This window comes from Aulonocara sp. 'chitande type north' Nkhata Bay, linkage group LG3 (genome assembly GCF_057382095.1).
Source record: "Aulonocara sp. 'chitande type north' Nkhata Bay isolate Kocher_YH1m ecotype deep benthic linkage group LG3, A_spYH_male_GT1.1, whole genome shotgun sequence".
NCBI classification, from domain to species: Eukaryota; Metazoa; Chordata; class Actinopteri; order Cichliformes; family Cichlidae; genus Aulonocara; species Aulonocara sp. 'chitande type north' Nkhata Bay.
The window spans coordinates 8664908-8679105 of NC_141346.1; the positions used below are offsets into that span (position 1 = coordinate 8664908).

A 14198-nucleotide genomic window follows, 5' to 3' on the forward strand; every position below is an offset into this window, starting at 1 on the left:
GAAAATATACTCATTTTGAGAGCTTTCTTCTTTTCCCGTTTCAAAAGCAAGTGAGCACATTTGGAGAGGTTGGTTTAAAAAATTTAAAAAAAAAGAAAAGAAAAAAGAGAAATATAACATTTGGATTCTGTACATCCTCTGCTATGATTTGTCAGTCAGCTAAACTCCTTCCCCACATCAAGACTCTAATGACACAGTTCCTGGTTCAAAGGTTTATTGACAAAGGGAAAGCTGAAACTGCAACATACAGTTCAAGGCATATGTACAGATAAAATGATGAAAATAAAATAACCACTTTTTTAATACAAGTCAACATATATTCCTACAATATTTATGTGAATTTCTTCCATTTCTAACACACATATAAATATTAAATTATGATTTTAAACAACTCTTGCTGTAATTAATTGCTTGCACCTCTATTTTGTTTTTCCGATTGCCCTTTAACTAACTCAGTGATCGATCGCTAGTATAAATTGTAGGAGATTGTTTTTTTATCATTATACTTAGAGAAAATTACCTTCTTCAACAAGAATGATCCATACATGAGCATAAAAAAATAAAACAACTCTGTATATACATACATACCCACAAAGCCACCAAAGGCAATGGATGTATCCGGACAAAGCTGGATTTAACTAGCTGAGTAAAATCTTTCTCCTCAATTTACTGACTACCTTCTTGTTTGCTTATGACATAATTTCCTATTACAGATTCGATTTTAAGGTGGTGGAAGTCAGTTCTGATTACATATTTAACATGTAAGAAATTAAAATAATATACCCACCATCTACCTTAAACTGACTTTTCTTTTAATATCATATATCAATAATAGTTTGTGTGTTCGCTCAGACACATGAAAAATTAGAGGGAAGACTGATGTCAACCCCCCACTAAAGATCTCAGTCAGTAAGCATGAAACATACAAACTTGCTTTCATTTTCAAATGATGAGCTTCCAACAATGAGTGAAACAGTAAGAGCATGTGGAGAGTTTGAAAACATTTAGATTCATTTTAATGAGCTCAGACTTGTTGAAAATGCAGAGGAGCTGGTTGTGAACTGAGCTTCAGAGAAACACAACATACTGAGATTCACTGTGAAGCTTTGAGTGGAAAAAGACAGAAAACAACATGTGGATCCGGGAATAATGGGAGCTTCCATCTTTAAAGGACTGAAGAGGAAGAAGTTTACAAGGAATCATTCAGAACAGTTTCAAACATCAACTGATTGAATCCATGAATCTGGAAACGTGTTTGTGAGTGAAAGAGACAGACATGTACAGACTGAACTATCTGTTCAACAGTCAGAGTGTTTCTCTAACAGGAGACACTCTTTACACTCCACTCAGCACAGGGACACTGAGGCACCAGGAGACCAGAGCCAAAATCCAGGATAAAGAGTTTCAGTGAATGTGGTGTTGAAGGTGTGGAGGTGGATCAGAGTATCAGAGGAGACTCTGTAGAAGGACAGAGTGCCAGCAGGACAGTCCACATACACTGCTACTCTGTTAGAGACAGAGGAGGAGGAGGAGGAGGAAGAGGAGGAGGATATGGATGTGTGGCTGTTATTGTGACAGATATAAAGAGGACCATCCTCAGAGCAGATCAGACTCCAGGAATGATCGTTCCATCCAAACGCGCAGTCCTTACTGCCTCCTTTCCTTCTGATTCTTCTGTAACTCACTGATATCTCAACTGTTTCTTTCCACTCGACCTCCCAGTAACAGCGACCAGTCAGACCATTTCTACACAGCAGCTGTTCACAAACATCAAATCTGTCTGGATGATCAGGATATGACTGAACCTCCTCCACACGTGTCACCTTCCTGTTGTTGTCAGACAGTTTAATGTGTCTGTTCACTGTGTTTGTGTCGATTTTGAGTTGACAGGAATCTGATGGAGAGAACAAACACAATCCAGCTGCAGTTATTGATCCATCATCTGTTCATTGATTGACACTTTGATGATGACTCCTGACATCAGAATGATGATGATGGTTGAATGAGTGCTGCTTTGTTTTCATGAATCACATTAAAAACACACTTACACTTCCTCAGACCTGGTCTCAACCATTGGACTCCAGCAGGCTCCACCCTGAAAGGAGGAGGGGGGTCAGACCAGCACAGTCAGCATGCACACATGGACATTACATTGCTGTCATACACATACTGTTAGACACTGTATAAAAGGCCCCAAAGTTCATAGAATAGTTTTATTGGTGTTTACAAGTTTATTTGCAGTTCATTTAATATTCAGTCTTCTGTCGGTTTGGGTCAGCCCACCGTCTAGTGACATCATCCGGTTAGTAAGGTGGGCAGTTTAATGTCAGATGAGCAGTGTTGGTCCGGAGAGGGTGCACTTAGGGTTGCCAACCGTCCCTTAAAAAACGGAATCGTCCCATATTTAGAAACAAAAGTGCACGTCCCGTATTGAGCTAATAAGGGACGCACTTTGTCCCGTAATACAGTGAGAATCAAAAGTAGTCTATAAATGTTAATGGAATCAACGCTTTGTTTGAAAACATAATTCCCAGCCCCTCTCCTGCTTTGTGACCAATGAGCTGACAGCACACTTATGACAATTCGAGTATGACAATTCAGATTACCGCTCATCTCATTGGTCGAGGAAAGGTCGCTTACGGAGAAAATACCGGAAGACAACAGATGACCACAACAAGAAGCATGGCCAACAGGGAAACAAACGCCGACACGGCGGTGCAAGTCTCGGACGACAGTACACCTAAAGCTGGGCTTACACTGTTTTTTTCAAACTGCACGATTGACTCGCAGGGGTTAGAAGTTCATAGGTCACGATGCAGGGTCTCACACTATACGGCCTGATGCTGTGATGCAACCTGAGTGCTCACACTGTGCCTCCATAAAACGAAGGTTATAACCAATGTTCCCTCTAATTTTTCATGTGTCTGAGCAAACACACAAACTCCCTGAGCGTCCCTTGGACCACTGTGAGCAACAGCAGACGTGTGCACTGTGGTCACGCCAGCATCGAATCCATCCAAGTTACATGATTTATTAAAATAATAAAATTACAGCATTTACATTTATGTTAGACTACTTTTAATTAACTCCTTTAGCCCCACTTACAATGAAAATTAAAAAAATAAAAATCTAGTCATTGACCTGTGTAGTATGTTAACACTATTGGAAGTAAAAATAACTTGAACTCCAATTTTGAAAACACAACTTTCTTTTATTTATTTATTTTTTAAATAAAGCTCTGACTTATTATGAGTCTGAGTCTGTGGTCTGGGAGAGAGTCCTGTAACTCTGTCTGCAAAATACCATATATAATGACCAATGTTGGGCAATTAATTATATAGTTACTACTTCAAAAAAGTTACTGAGTTTTGCAAACAACAAAGTTTTTTGCAGCTGTTTAACTAAAAATGCAGCCAAGGCGTTTTTTAAATAAACATTTCAAACTATTTACAGAACAATCAGCTGTTCTGCATCAAATCTGATGCCACACAAATTATTTGTGCCACTCCAAAAAATAATTTGTGTCCACTGTGAGATAAAGGAGAACAGCCTGATACCTGCAGGCCTGACAATAGGAGATGTATCACTGCTGTAGCACCTGTAACATTCAGCAGTCGCCTCATTGTTCTGACACACACAACAAAACTATTGACTACACTACACACTAACTACACTGGACTGTTTCCTGATTGATCTGTGAGCTATTTCCTGTCTGTGTCAGCAGACCTTGTAGGAGAGTCTGATTGGTCTGCAGTGAAAGACCCAGGAGGAAGCGGAGGAACAAGTCCAGGTGTCCATTTGGACTCTGTAAGGCCTTGTCCACAGCACTCTGGTAGAAGTGAATCGCTGAAGATTCTGTTGTTTCAGGCTTCTGGGAGGTGGTTTGTTGTTCTTGCAGCAGATTGAGTCCAGAGTTGATGAAGGTCAGATGGACATGAAGAGCAGCCAGAAACTCCTGAACACTCAGATGAACAAAGCAGAACACCTTGTCCTGGTACAGTCCTCTCTCCTCTTTAAAGATCTGTGTGAACACTCCTGAGTACACTGAGGCTGCTCTGATATCGATGCCACACTCTGTCAGGTCTGATTCATAGAAGATCAGGTTTCCTTTCTGCAGCTGATCAAAAGCCAGTTTTCCCAGAGACTCCATCATCTTCCTGCTCTCTGGACTCCAGTGTGGATCTGTCTCAGCTCCTCCATCATACTTGACCTTCTTCACTTTGGCCTGAACCACCAGGAAGTGGATGTACATCTCAGTCAGGGTCTTGGGCAGCTGTCCTCCCTCTCTGGTTTCCAGCACATCCTCCAGAACTGTAGCAGTGATCCAGCAGAAGACTGGGATGTGGCACATGATGTGGAGGCTTCGTGATGTCTTGATGTGGGAGATGATCCTGCTGGCCTGCTCCTCATCTCTGAATCTCTTCCTGAAGTACTCCTCCTTCTGTGGGTCAGTGAACCCTCTGATCTCTGTCACCCTGTGAACACAGTCAGGAGGGATCTGATTGGCTTCTGCAGGTCGTGTGGTTATCCAGAGGCGAGCAGAGGGAAGCAGTTTCCCCCTGATGAGGTTTATCAGCAGCACATCAACAGAAGTGGACTTTCTAGGGTCAGTTAGGATTGTAGTTTTGTGGAAGTCCAGAGGAAGTCGACACTCATCCAGACCATCAAAGATGAACACAACCTGGAAGTCTTCAAAGCTGCAGATTCCTGCTTCTTTGGTTTCAGTAAAGAAGTGATGAACAAGTTCCAGCAAGCTGAACTTTTCCTCTTTCAGCACATTCAGCTCTCTGAAAGTGAATGGAAATATGAACTGGATGTCCTGGTTGGCTTTGTCTTCAGCCCAGTCCAGGCTGTATTTCTGTGTTAAGACTGTTTTCCCAATGCCAGCCACTCCCTTTGTCAGCACTGTTCTGATTGGTTCATCTCTTCCAGGTGAGGCTTTAAAGATGTCTTCTTGTCTGATTGTTGTTTCTGGTCTGTCTCGTTTCCTGGATGCTGCTTCAATCTGTCTGACCTCATGTTCATCATTGACCTCTGCAGTCCCTCCCTCTGTGATGTAGAGCTCTGTGTAGATCTGATTCAGAAGGGTTGGGTTTCCTGCTTTAGCGATCCCCTCAAACACACACTGGAACTTCTTCTTCAGGCTTTGCGCTAAATGTTGCAAATTTCTCACATCCCCAAACACCGCCGTCACTCCTAAAACTTCCTCCCGTTTCTTAACAACTAAATGCCATGTTTTGATTGGTCGACATGGTACATTTTTTGACCAATGGGAAAGGGTGGGATGTTTTGGTTTCGTCTTTGCTCACAGGTGGAGAGTGCTTTCAAGCATTTTCCTTATAAAACGCCGTTTTTACTGTTTCTTCCCGCAGTAAATATAAACAACGATGAATAAAGTATTCTGATTATTCAGGAAGAAAACCAAACATTGCAGATATTTTTATCATAACTCTGGTTTTACATGGCCGATCAACACAATTTAAAAACTGGTATAAAGTCCACACTGTTTCCGTCAATTGTTCCGTCTGTCCTGCTCACATCTCCAATGGTTGTACACGTTGTCATTAACGTGGCTTCACCCCACATCAGCCACGCCGCTTTGCTAGCTAGAATACCGGTGTCGGCAGATAAGAGCACTGTCATAGCCTTCTTTATTTTCAATTCAGGTTAGAATTTGTTTTCTGTGCGCAACGCAGATTTTTTCTGAGCAGAGACCGTGCCAACTCACACTTTGACTCACACAGACACACCACCATCAACTTTGCTAAATTGCTAATGAAAAGCATTGATCGGGCAGCTGGGATTGAGCAGCAGTGTAAATCGAACTATTTTCACGGTTGTTGTGGTCATGATAATAATTTTGTGAGGCCGCATCAAAAAGGCTCGGATGAGCTTTCCAAAGTTCTACAAGTTGTGCCTCCATCGCTTGTGTCCAGATCACAGGCTGCACAGCAGTGCTGCTCCATCTTTTTCACTGACGTTTACATGTTTGCGCATGAGCAGTGTGAGCGGCTGTGGTGACACCCTCACGAGCGATTGATGATCGGGAGCTGCTCGAGGTGTTAATCGCTTCTCGTTACCTCACGTATACTACACGATGCACGATGAAGGCCAAAATCGGGCCGATCACGAAATCGGTCGCACGACTCAAAAATCGGCTCAAAATGGGCCAAAAATCGCACAGTGTAAGCCCAGCATTAGAGCAGCAATGTTTGTTCCCCTCAGAGAAAGAAAAAAAGGCGGCAAAAGTACAGGAAGGAATGGGAAAAGGAAAACACCTGGCTGGAAAAGTGCATGATAACACCTTTAAAGCGCACTGCACTGTGTGCCGGCGCACTTTTTCCATAGGCATGCTTCTAATGGTGGGCACATGAAGAACACGAGGGGCGTGAAAGCTCGGGGAACCCTTAACCAATTTTCCATCCACCAGGCCACGGCAGAAGCAGATATGGTATGTAAACATTGGTTTGTTTTTTTTAAACCCTCTGGTTAAGGTTAATATGGGCATGTTCAGTGAATATCAGCGCTATGTGGCCAGAAGTGTGATAATATAATTTATTTGATGAGTTATTATGCGTAATCATGGGAACAAGCAGGTTTACAAATGGGAGCAGCTGATTAGCATTAGAAAAGCTGAAATAATGCCTGAACTGAAGCCAATTGTACTAAAAACACTATATGTGCACTGTTACAAGAATGTTTTTCGTTCTATTGTTTTCTATTAATTTATATAATTTTAAGTTAAGCAGGACAGAGTTCTTTTAAATAAAGATTTACTTATATTCTCAAAAGTTAAGCATGACAGGCTTCTGTTTAAGAAAGAGACCTGTTTTATTGTGTTAATGTTGTCATTTTGAGCTAAAAATAAATGGCTAAATGATCATTTGTTTCCCATATGGTCATATCACAAAGAATATGCATCTGCTTAAATCAAATTCAAGTCAAATGGTTAAAAATATAATTTCACACAAAAAAGAGCTACCACACTGGGAAGGGTGAAGACAACTGGGTTGCCCGGACCTGGCCACGAGGTGTCCATTATTTATTTTTCAGGGAGTTGGCAACCCTAGGTGCACTGATTCCAGGGGGATGTTATGTGTGTGTGAATGGCAAGTAAGTAGTGACCTGTGTTGTATTTTGCCTTTGTTTGTGTCAGTACTGTAGTATGTTACCATTTAGGAGCTAATATAGTCCATAGTTGGAGCGGTAGGCCACGCATGCAACGCGGGAGTTCACTGTCATTTCATATGCTAATTTATGTTGTTAGCCTATCCCGGTTTAGCTTTGTTGATGCTCGTATGTCCATAATGTCATTCCTGTGTTATCGGACCTTCTATGTACAATTAGGTACGAGGATTAATAAAATAGCGATCGTAGTTTGACCGGAAGGATCGCGTTCCCGCTTAGCGTTCACAATAAGAGCATTACGGGTCGGGTGATTATAATGGGCTTTTATTCATTTTTTTTTTATTTAACGCTTTTATATTGTACCACTGCCGGAAGTAGTTCCTATGTCCCCACGGTGACTTAACCTCGCACTAATGCAGTCTAGTTGCATAGTGTGAGCAGTTTGAAGTGTACTAAATTGTTCTGATATATATATATATATATATATATATATATATATATATATATGAGATTATATTAACTATATTGTATTATATCTATATTTGAGTATTTTACTTCTCTATTCTCTTTATTTATCTTTTATTTGTATTGTTTATTTCCTTTGTAGAAAACCACACATATATGTGCTGTGTTTACAGCCCCAGAAATTGAGTGGTGACAATAAAGTGTCTCAAACAGTACCTCAAGCTCCCTTCTTCTGTCATACTCTGGGACAATTTGGCCTTAAGTGGTGTTCTGGCCGACACACCAGGGTGACCGTAGTGCTCAAAGACTGAATCAGTGCCACAGCCGTGCCTATCTTTGATATCTCCACTATAGACACTGATAAAGAAACAGTCCAACATTTTCACAAATACACTTCAGTCCATATGTGGATCGAACTGCTGATGATTTCGAGTGGCTACCGGCTCGGACATTGTCTGGATCGACAAGGCCAAAATCAAGATGGTACGGAGGGAGGTTAGCCAAGTACCGAAGCTGCAAAAAGGTGCAATAATAAAAGTGGCTAAGAAGTACAGCAAGCTGTGCATATCAGAGGAAACTGCCTTGCAAAGACTCACAACCTTCACCAGCCTCTTGAACACTGCAGAAACTCAAAATCTTACCAAGTATATTTGTCTTATTTTTGAGTCAAAATTATCTCATTACTCATAAAATAGAACACAATCAGCTAAAGCGCAACATTTCAGTAGGCTAAAGGAACTTATTTCAGGACAGTGAATCTTAAAGCTAAAATATCTTGTATTAAGTGAAAAAAATCTGCCAGTGAAACAAGTGAAAATACTTGGTCACATTACAGCCACAAACATGAATCAATTTTATTGGAATTCCACGTGAAAGACCAACACAAAGTGGTGCACACGTGAGAAGTGGAACGAGAATCATACATGATTCCAAACATTTTTTACAAATAAATAACTGCAAAGTGGGGTGTGCGTAATTATTCAGCCCCCTTTGGTCTGAGTACAGTCAGTTGCCCATAGACATTGCCTGATGAGTGCTAATGACTAAATAGTGCACCTGTGTGTAATCTAATGTCAGTACAAATACAGCTGCTCTGTGACGGCCTCAGAGGTTGTCTAAGAGAATATTGGGAGCAACAACACCATGAAGTCCAAAGAACACACCAGACAGGTCAGGGTAGTGATGGCCAAATGAAGCTTTCTGAAGCACTGAAGCTTGTATTGAAAAACAGTTCATTACTAGAGGCTTTTCAACATAGTCCTCTCTGGTGACATCTGGTGGCCAAAAATATGAAGAGCAGCTTGAATCCACAAAATAAAACCAACTGCTTCATTATGATTGCCCACTCTACAGAGTGGAATCCTGTCTGATATTGGGCCGCCGTTGTGTTGCTTTGAACGTGTATTTTTTGGTGGTTAAAAAAATGTGTTTTATTTGTTTAATAAATAATTTTGACCTGTAAAATTTCCTTGTTTAAACATGCACCATGGTGTGGTCTTTCTTTGCTTGTGATTTCTTGATGTTGGTAAATGCAATATTTGAAAAATACCACGTTACATATAATAATGCACATTATGGAGTATGCTTCTGCTGTGAGGTCCTGCCTCCATGTACTTTTGCAATTAATTGCTAGACGGGTTAATTTATAAATAATATTATATTAGGGAAATTTTCCTATACATATTTTTGACCTGGGGGTAGAATTGATTGTGAAATGGAAAGGGAAAATGCTTATGAACTTGCAAATTAAAAACATGATGCATTGACGGTAACCCTTTTTCATTTTTATTTAAGAAGAGAATTTGTTCCTCTGTGCGATGGCCGAACCTGTTCCTTTTCGTGGAGATAATTTCTCCTGCCTTAAAGAAAATCTGTTCACATGGAACAGAGGAGGCTGGAGTGCAGAGAAACTGGTAGAGATGCAGTTATACAGTCTACCTGGGCCCCACAAACTATCAGCTAAAGAGAATAAATACATTAAATTGCTGCACATTTTGTAGACTAACATTTTAAGATTATTTTAAAAATAAAATATATGTTTTTATAACATTAAATGTTACGAGTCAAATGGAAGTCTTTCTAAAGTTATTTAATGATATTTATATTATGGAAGCAGATTTTTGACATTTTAAGTTTTTCCTGTTTTCAGATAAAATAAACACGCACAAAACAAAAGCAAACAGCCAGAACACAAAGATGGAAAACCAAAATCAACTCAAAATACTCCCACACAACAGAACCTCCTCTGTCAGTGCGCCCCAGGGTGGCTGTGGTTACAATGTAGCTTGCCATCACCAGTGTGCGAATGTGTGTGTGAATGGGTGGGTGACTGGATATGTAAAGCGCTTTGGGGTCCTTAGGGACTAGTAAAGCGCTATATAAATACAGGCCATTTACCATTTACCATATTCCTCGCTGGCTCCAAATCTCTCAGTGGAATGATCAGTGGTTTGCTATCTGTCACCATCAAAACACTCCACAAATCCCGCGAATGATTCACCTGCTTATAATCCAGTGAATCAGATACCGAAGCAGTTAGGTTCTAAATGAAGCTTCGGACGTCACTGATCACGTGACTCTGGCAATACAAATCAAGCTTCGACACAGTGCTTCTGAAGCAGTGTGTTGATTTATTTGACACACGCACCGGAGCTTCAGCTTCAAGCGAGCCATTACTAGGTCAGGGATAAAGTTATTGAGAAATTTAAAGCAGGCTTAGGCTACAAAAAGATTTCCCTTGAACATCCCACGGAGCACTGCTCAAGCCATCATTCAGAAATGGAAGGAGTATGGCACAACTGTAAACCTACCAAGACAAGGCCGTCCACCTAAACTCACAGGCCGAACAAGGAGAGCGCTGATCAGAAATGCAGCCAAGAGGCCCATGGTGACTCTGGACGAGCTGCAGAGATCCACAGCTCAGGTGGGGGAATCTGTCCATAGGACAACTATTAGTCGTACACTGCACAAAGTTGGCCTTTATGGAAGAGTGGCAAGAAGAAAGCCGTTGTTAACAGCAAACCATAAGAAGTCCTGTTTGCAGTTCACCACAAGCCATGTGGGGGACACAGCAAACATGTGAAGAAGGTGCTCTGGTCAGATGAGACCAAAATGCAAAACGCTATGTGTGGCGGAAAACTAACACTGCACATCACTCTGAACACACCATCCCCACTGTCAAATATGGTGGTGGCAGCATCATGCTCTGGGGGTGCTTCTCTTCAGCAGGGACAGGAAGCTGGTCAGAGTTGATGGGAAGATGGATGGAGCCAAATACAGGGCAATCTTGGAAGAAAACCTCTTGGAGTCTGCAAAAGACTTGAGACTGGGGCGGAGGTTCACCTTCCAGCAGGACAACAACCCTAAACATAAAGCCAGCGCAACAATGGAATGGTTTAAAACAAAACATATCCATGTGTTAGAACGGCCCAGTCAAAGTCCAGATCTAAATCCAATCGAGAATCTGTGGCAAGATCTGAAAACTGCTGATCACAAACGCTGTCCATCTAATCTGACTGAGCTGGAGCTGTTTTGCAAAGAAGAATGGGCAAAGATTTCAGTCTGTAGATGTGCAAAGCTGGTAGAGACAGACCCTAAAAGACTGGCAGCGGTAATTGCAGCAAAAGGTGGTTCTACAAAGTATTGACTCAGGGGGCTGAATAATTATGCACACCCCACTTTGCAGTTATTTATTTGTAAAAAATGTTTGGAATCATGTATGATTTCCGTTCCACTTCTCACGTGTGCACCACTTTGTGTTGGTCTTTCACGTGGAATTCCAATAAAATTGATTCATGTTTGTGGCTGTAATGTGACAAAATGTGGAAAAGTTCAAGGGGGCCCAATACAATTGCAAGCCACTGTAACTAACTGATTTAGGGAAAGCTGAACAAAGAGTGACTTTTTTTTCGAACTTGCAAAGGGAACCCACTGACAACATTAAGAAAATTATTCTGTTCACCACAAACTGCAGAAATTGAGTGATCATACAAGTAACGCCAATTACAGCACATAAGAATTAAAATGTCTTTTAACTTAGCATTGTCACAAAACATTTGGAAAATGCGGGACAACTGAATATAGACAGTGCAGTAACAGAACAATGGTTTGTTCCATGTATTGCATTTTGAAGAGTTGTTTTCACTACAGGCTGGATCTGGGTGTCTCTTTAATAATAATTACACCAAGGAATATTTTAGAAATTCTGAAAATTTATCCTGCTACATGAACATTCACTACTGAAATGAGTATTGACGAACACTTAAAATTGGATCCATTTTCCAGACACTAGCACCCATGACAGTTTTTTTTTTTTTTTTTTTTTTTAAATTGTACACACCAGCTTTTTGCTTATTAGAATAAATATTAACAAAATAAAAGGATGAGAGCATCTTTACTTACAAAGAGTTATTAGAGGCACTAATCACTGGCGGCAGCCTCAGAGGAGTCTCCTCTGCAGAGAATTTCTTCTGGTCAAAAAAATGTAGGTCTTTTCTTGATGACATTAAGATGAACAGCAGAGCTGACCACTGAGCAGGAGAAAGAAGTGAGAGACTTCCTGAACTCAAGTACCGCTGAATCTCCTCCACTAAAGAACAATCATTTAGTTCATTCAGAGAGTGGAACAGATTGATGGTTTTCTCTGCAGACAGATTCTCACTGAGCTTCTTCTTGATATACTGGACTGTTTCCTGATTGGTCTGTGAGCTACTTCCTGTCTGTGTCAGCAGACCTTGTAGGAGAGTCTGATTGGTCTGCAGTGAAAGACCCAGGAGGAAGCGGAGGAATAAGTCCAGGTGTCCATTTGGACTCTGTAAGGCCTTGTCCACAGCACTCTGGTAGAAGTGAGACGCTGAAGATTCTCCTGTTTCAGACTTCTGGGAGGTTATTTGGTCTTCCAGCAGATTGAGTCCAGAGTTGATGAAGGTCAGATGGACATGAAGAGCAGCCAGAAACTCCTGAACACTCAGATGAATGAAGCAGAACACCTTGTCCTGGTACAGTCCTCTCTCCTCTTTAAAGATCTGTGTGAACACTCCTGAGTACACTGAGGCTGCTCTGATATCGATGCCACACTCTGTCAGGTCTGATTCATAGAAGATCAGGTTTCCTTTCTGCAGCTGATCAAAAGCCAGTTTTCCCAGAGACTCCATCATCTTCCTGCTCTCAGGACTCCAGTGTGGATCTGTCTCAGCTCCTCCATCATACTTGACCTTCTTCACTTTGGCCTGAACCACCAGGAAGTGGATGTACATCTCAGTCAGGGTCTTGGGCAGCTGTCCTCCCTCTCTGGTTTCCAGCACATCCTCCAGAACTGTAGCAGTGATCCAGCAGAAGACTGGGATGTGACACATGATGTGGAGGCTTCGTGATGTCTTGATGTGGGAGATGATCCTGCTGGCCTGCTCCTCATCTTTGAATCTCTTCCTGAAGTACTCGTCCTTCTGTGGGTCAGTAAACCCTCTGACCTCTGTCACCCTGTGAACACAGTCAGGAGGGATCTGATTGGCTGCTGCAGGTCGTGTGGTTATCCAGAGGCGAGCAGAGGGAAGCAGTTTCCCCCTGATGAGATTTATCAGCAGCACATCCACTGAGGTGGACGTTCTAGGGTCAGTTAGGATTGTAGTTTTGTGGAAGTCCAGAGGAAGTCGACACTCATCCAGACCATCAAAGATGAACACAACCTGGAAGTCTTCAAAGCTGCAGATTCCTGCTTCTTTGGTTTCAGTAAAGAAGTGATGAACAAGTTCCACCAAGCTAAACGTTTCCTCTTTCAGCAGATTCAGCTCTCTGAAAGTGAATGGAAATATGAACTGGATGTCCTGGTTGGCTTTGTCTTCAGCCCAGTCCAGGGTGTATTTCTGTGTTAAGACTGTTTTCCCAATGCCAGCCACTCCCTTTGTCAGCACTGTTCTGATTGGTTCATCTCTTCCAGGTGAGGCTTTAAAGATGTCTTCTTGTCTGATTGTTGTTTCTGGTCTGTCTCGTTTCCTGGATGCTGCTTCAATCTGTCTGACCTCATGTTCATCATTGACCTCTGCAGTCCCTCCCTCTGTGATGTAGAGCTCTGTGTAGATCTGATTCAGAAGGGTTGGGTTTCCTGCTTTAGCGATCCCCTCAAACACACACTGGAACTTATTCTTCAGGCTAGATTTAAGGTTACGATGACAAGCGGCAGCTTGAAGTTCTAAATTAGAAGAAATATGTAGACTATCACGTGAAAGTGGAAACAAAGACTTAATTCCAAAATGAATGAATCTTTAAAACCTGTTGGTCCGTCTCTTAAGACATTAGAAAACTTTCATTCATCCAAATGTTTAAATCTTTATAGAAATCCTCTTACTGCTCTGCAGACGGTCAGCCAGCTCCCCCTGCTTCATTCTCCTTAGGAAGTCCATTGTGATCTTCACAAATGCCTCTCTGCTGCTCCTCCTCTGCTCCTCCTCCTCCTCCTCCCCCTGACTCGCTAAGCATTCTGGGTAATCTGGACTCAGAACCTTCTGGATCTTCTTCAGCTCGTTCTTCACAAAAGTGATGATGTTGTCCTCTAGCAGCTGGAACAGAATACTTTATGAATGATCCAATCAGAGTGAAATCATGGAGTG

The 14198-nt window shown here is 41.7% G+C and overlaps 1 protein-coding gene and 1 pseudogene across 2 annotated transcripts in view; one reads left to right on the plus strand and one right to left on the minus strand.

The window, feature by feature from the left end:
* The window catches only part of LOC147333804 (uncharacterized), a 169495-nt pseudogene that overhangs the window by 11273 nt on the left and 144024 nt on the right, over nt 1–14198 (plus strand). The gene's annotated exons all lie outside the window — the stretch shown is intronic.
* Nucleotides 975–13991, minus strand: LOC147333805 (protein NLRC3-like). Its single transcript, XM_086287727.1, has 4 exons — nt 13937–13991; nt 11995–13780; nt 2049–2095; nt 975–1894 (listed from the first exon to the last, which is right to left on the minus strand). Exons 1-4 carry the CDS (start codon nt 13989–13991, stop codon nt 1347–1349), a joined length of 2436 nt encoding a protein of 811 aa, XP_086143853.1. The 3' UTR covers nt 975–1346.

What these genes read in the sequence shown, in the direction of transcription:
- LOC147333805 (XM_086287727.1), bottom strand. Translation starts at nt 13,991, where the DNA reads ATGGACTTCCTAAGGAGAATGAAGCAGGGGGAGCTGGCTGACCGTCTG. An exon ending in GGCTGACCGTCTGCAGAGCA is followed by an intron (nt 13,781 to 13,936) that starts GTAAGAGGATTT and finishes CTTCTAATTTAG; the next exon opens with AACTTCAAGCTGCCGCTTGT. An exon ending in AGTGCCTCTAATAACTCTTT is followed by an intron (nt 2,096 to 11,994) that starts GTAAGTAAAGAT and finishes TCCTCCTTTCAG; the next exon opens with GGTGGAGCCTGCTGGAGTCC.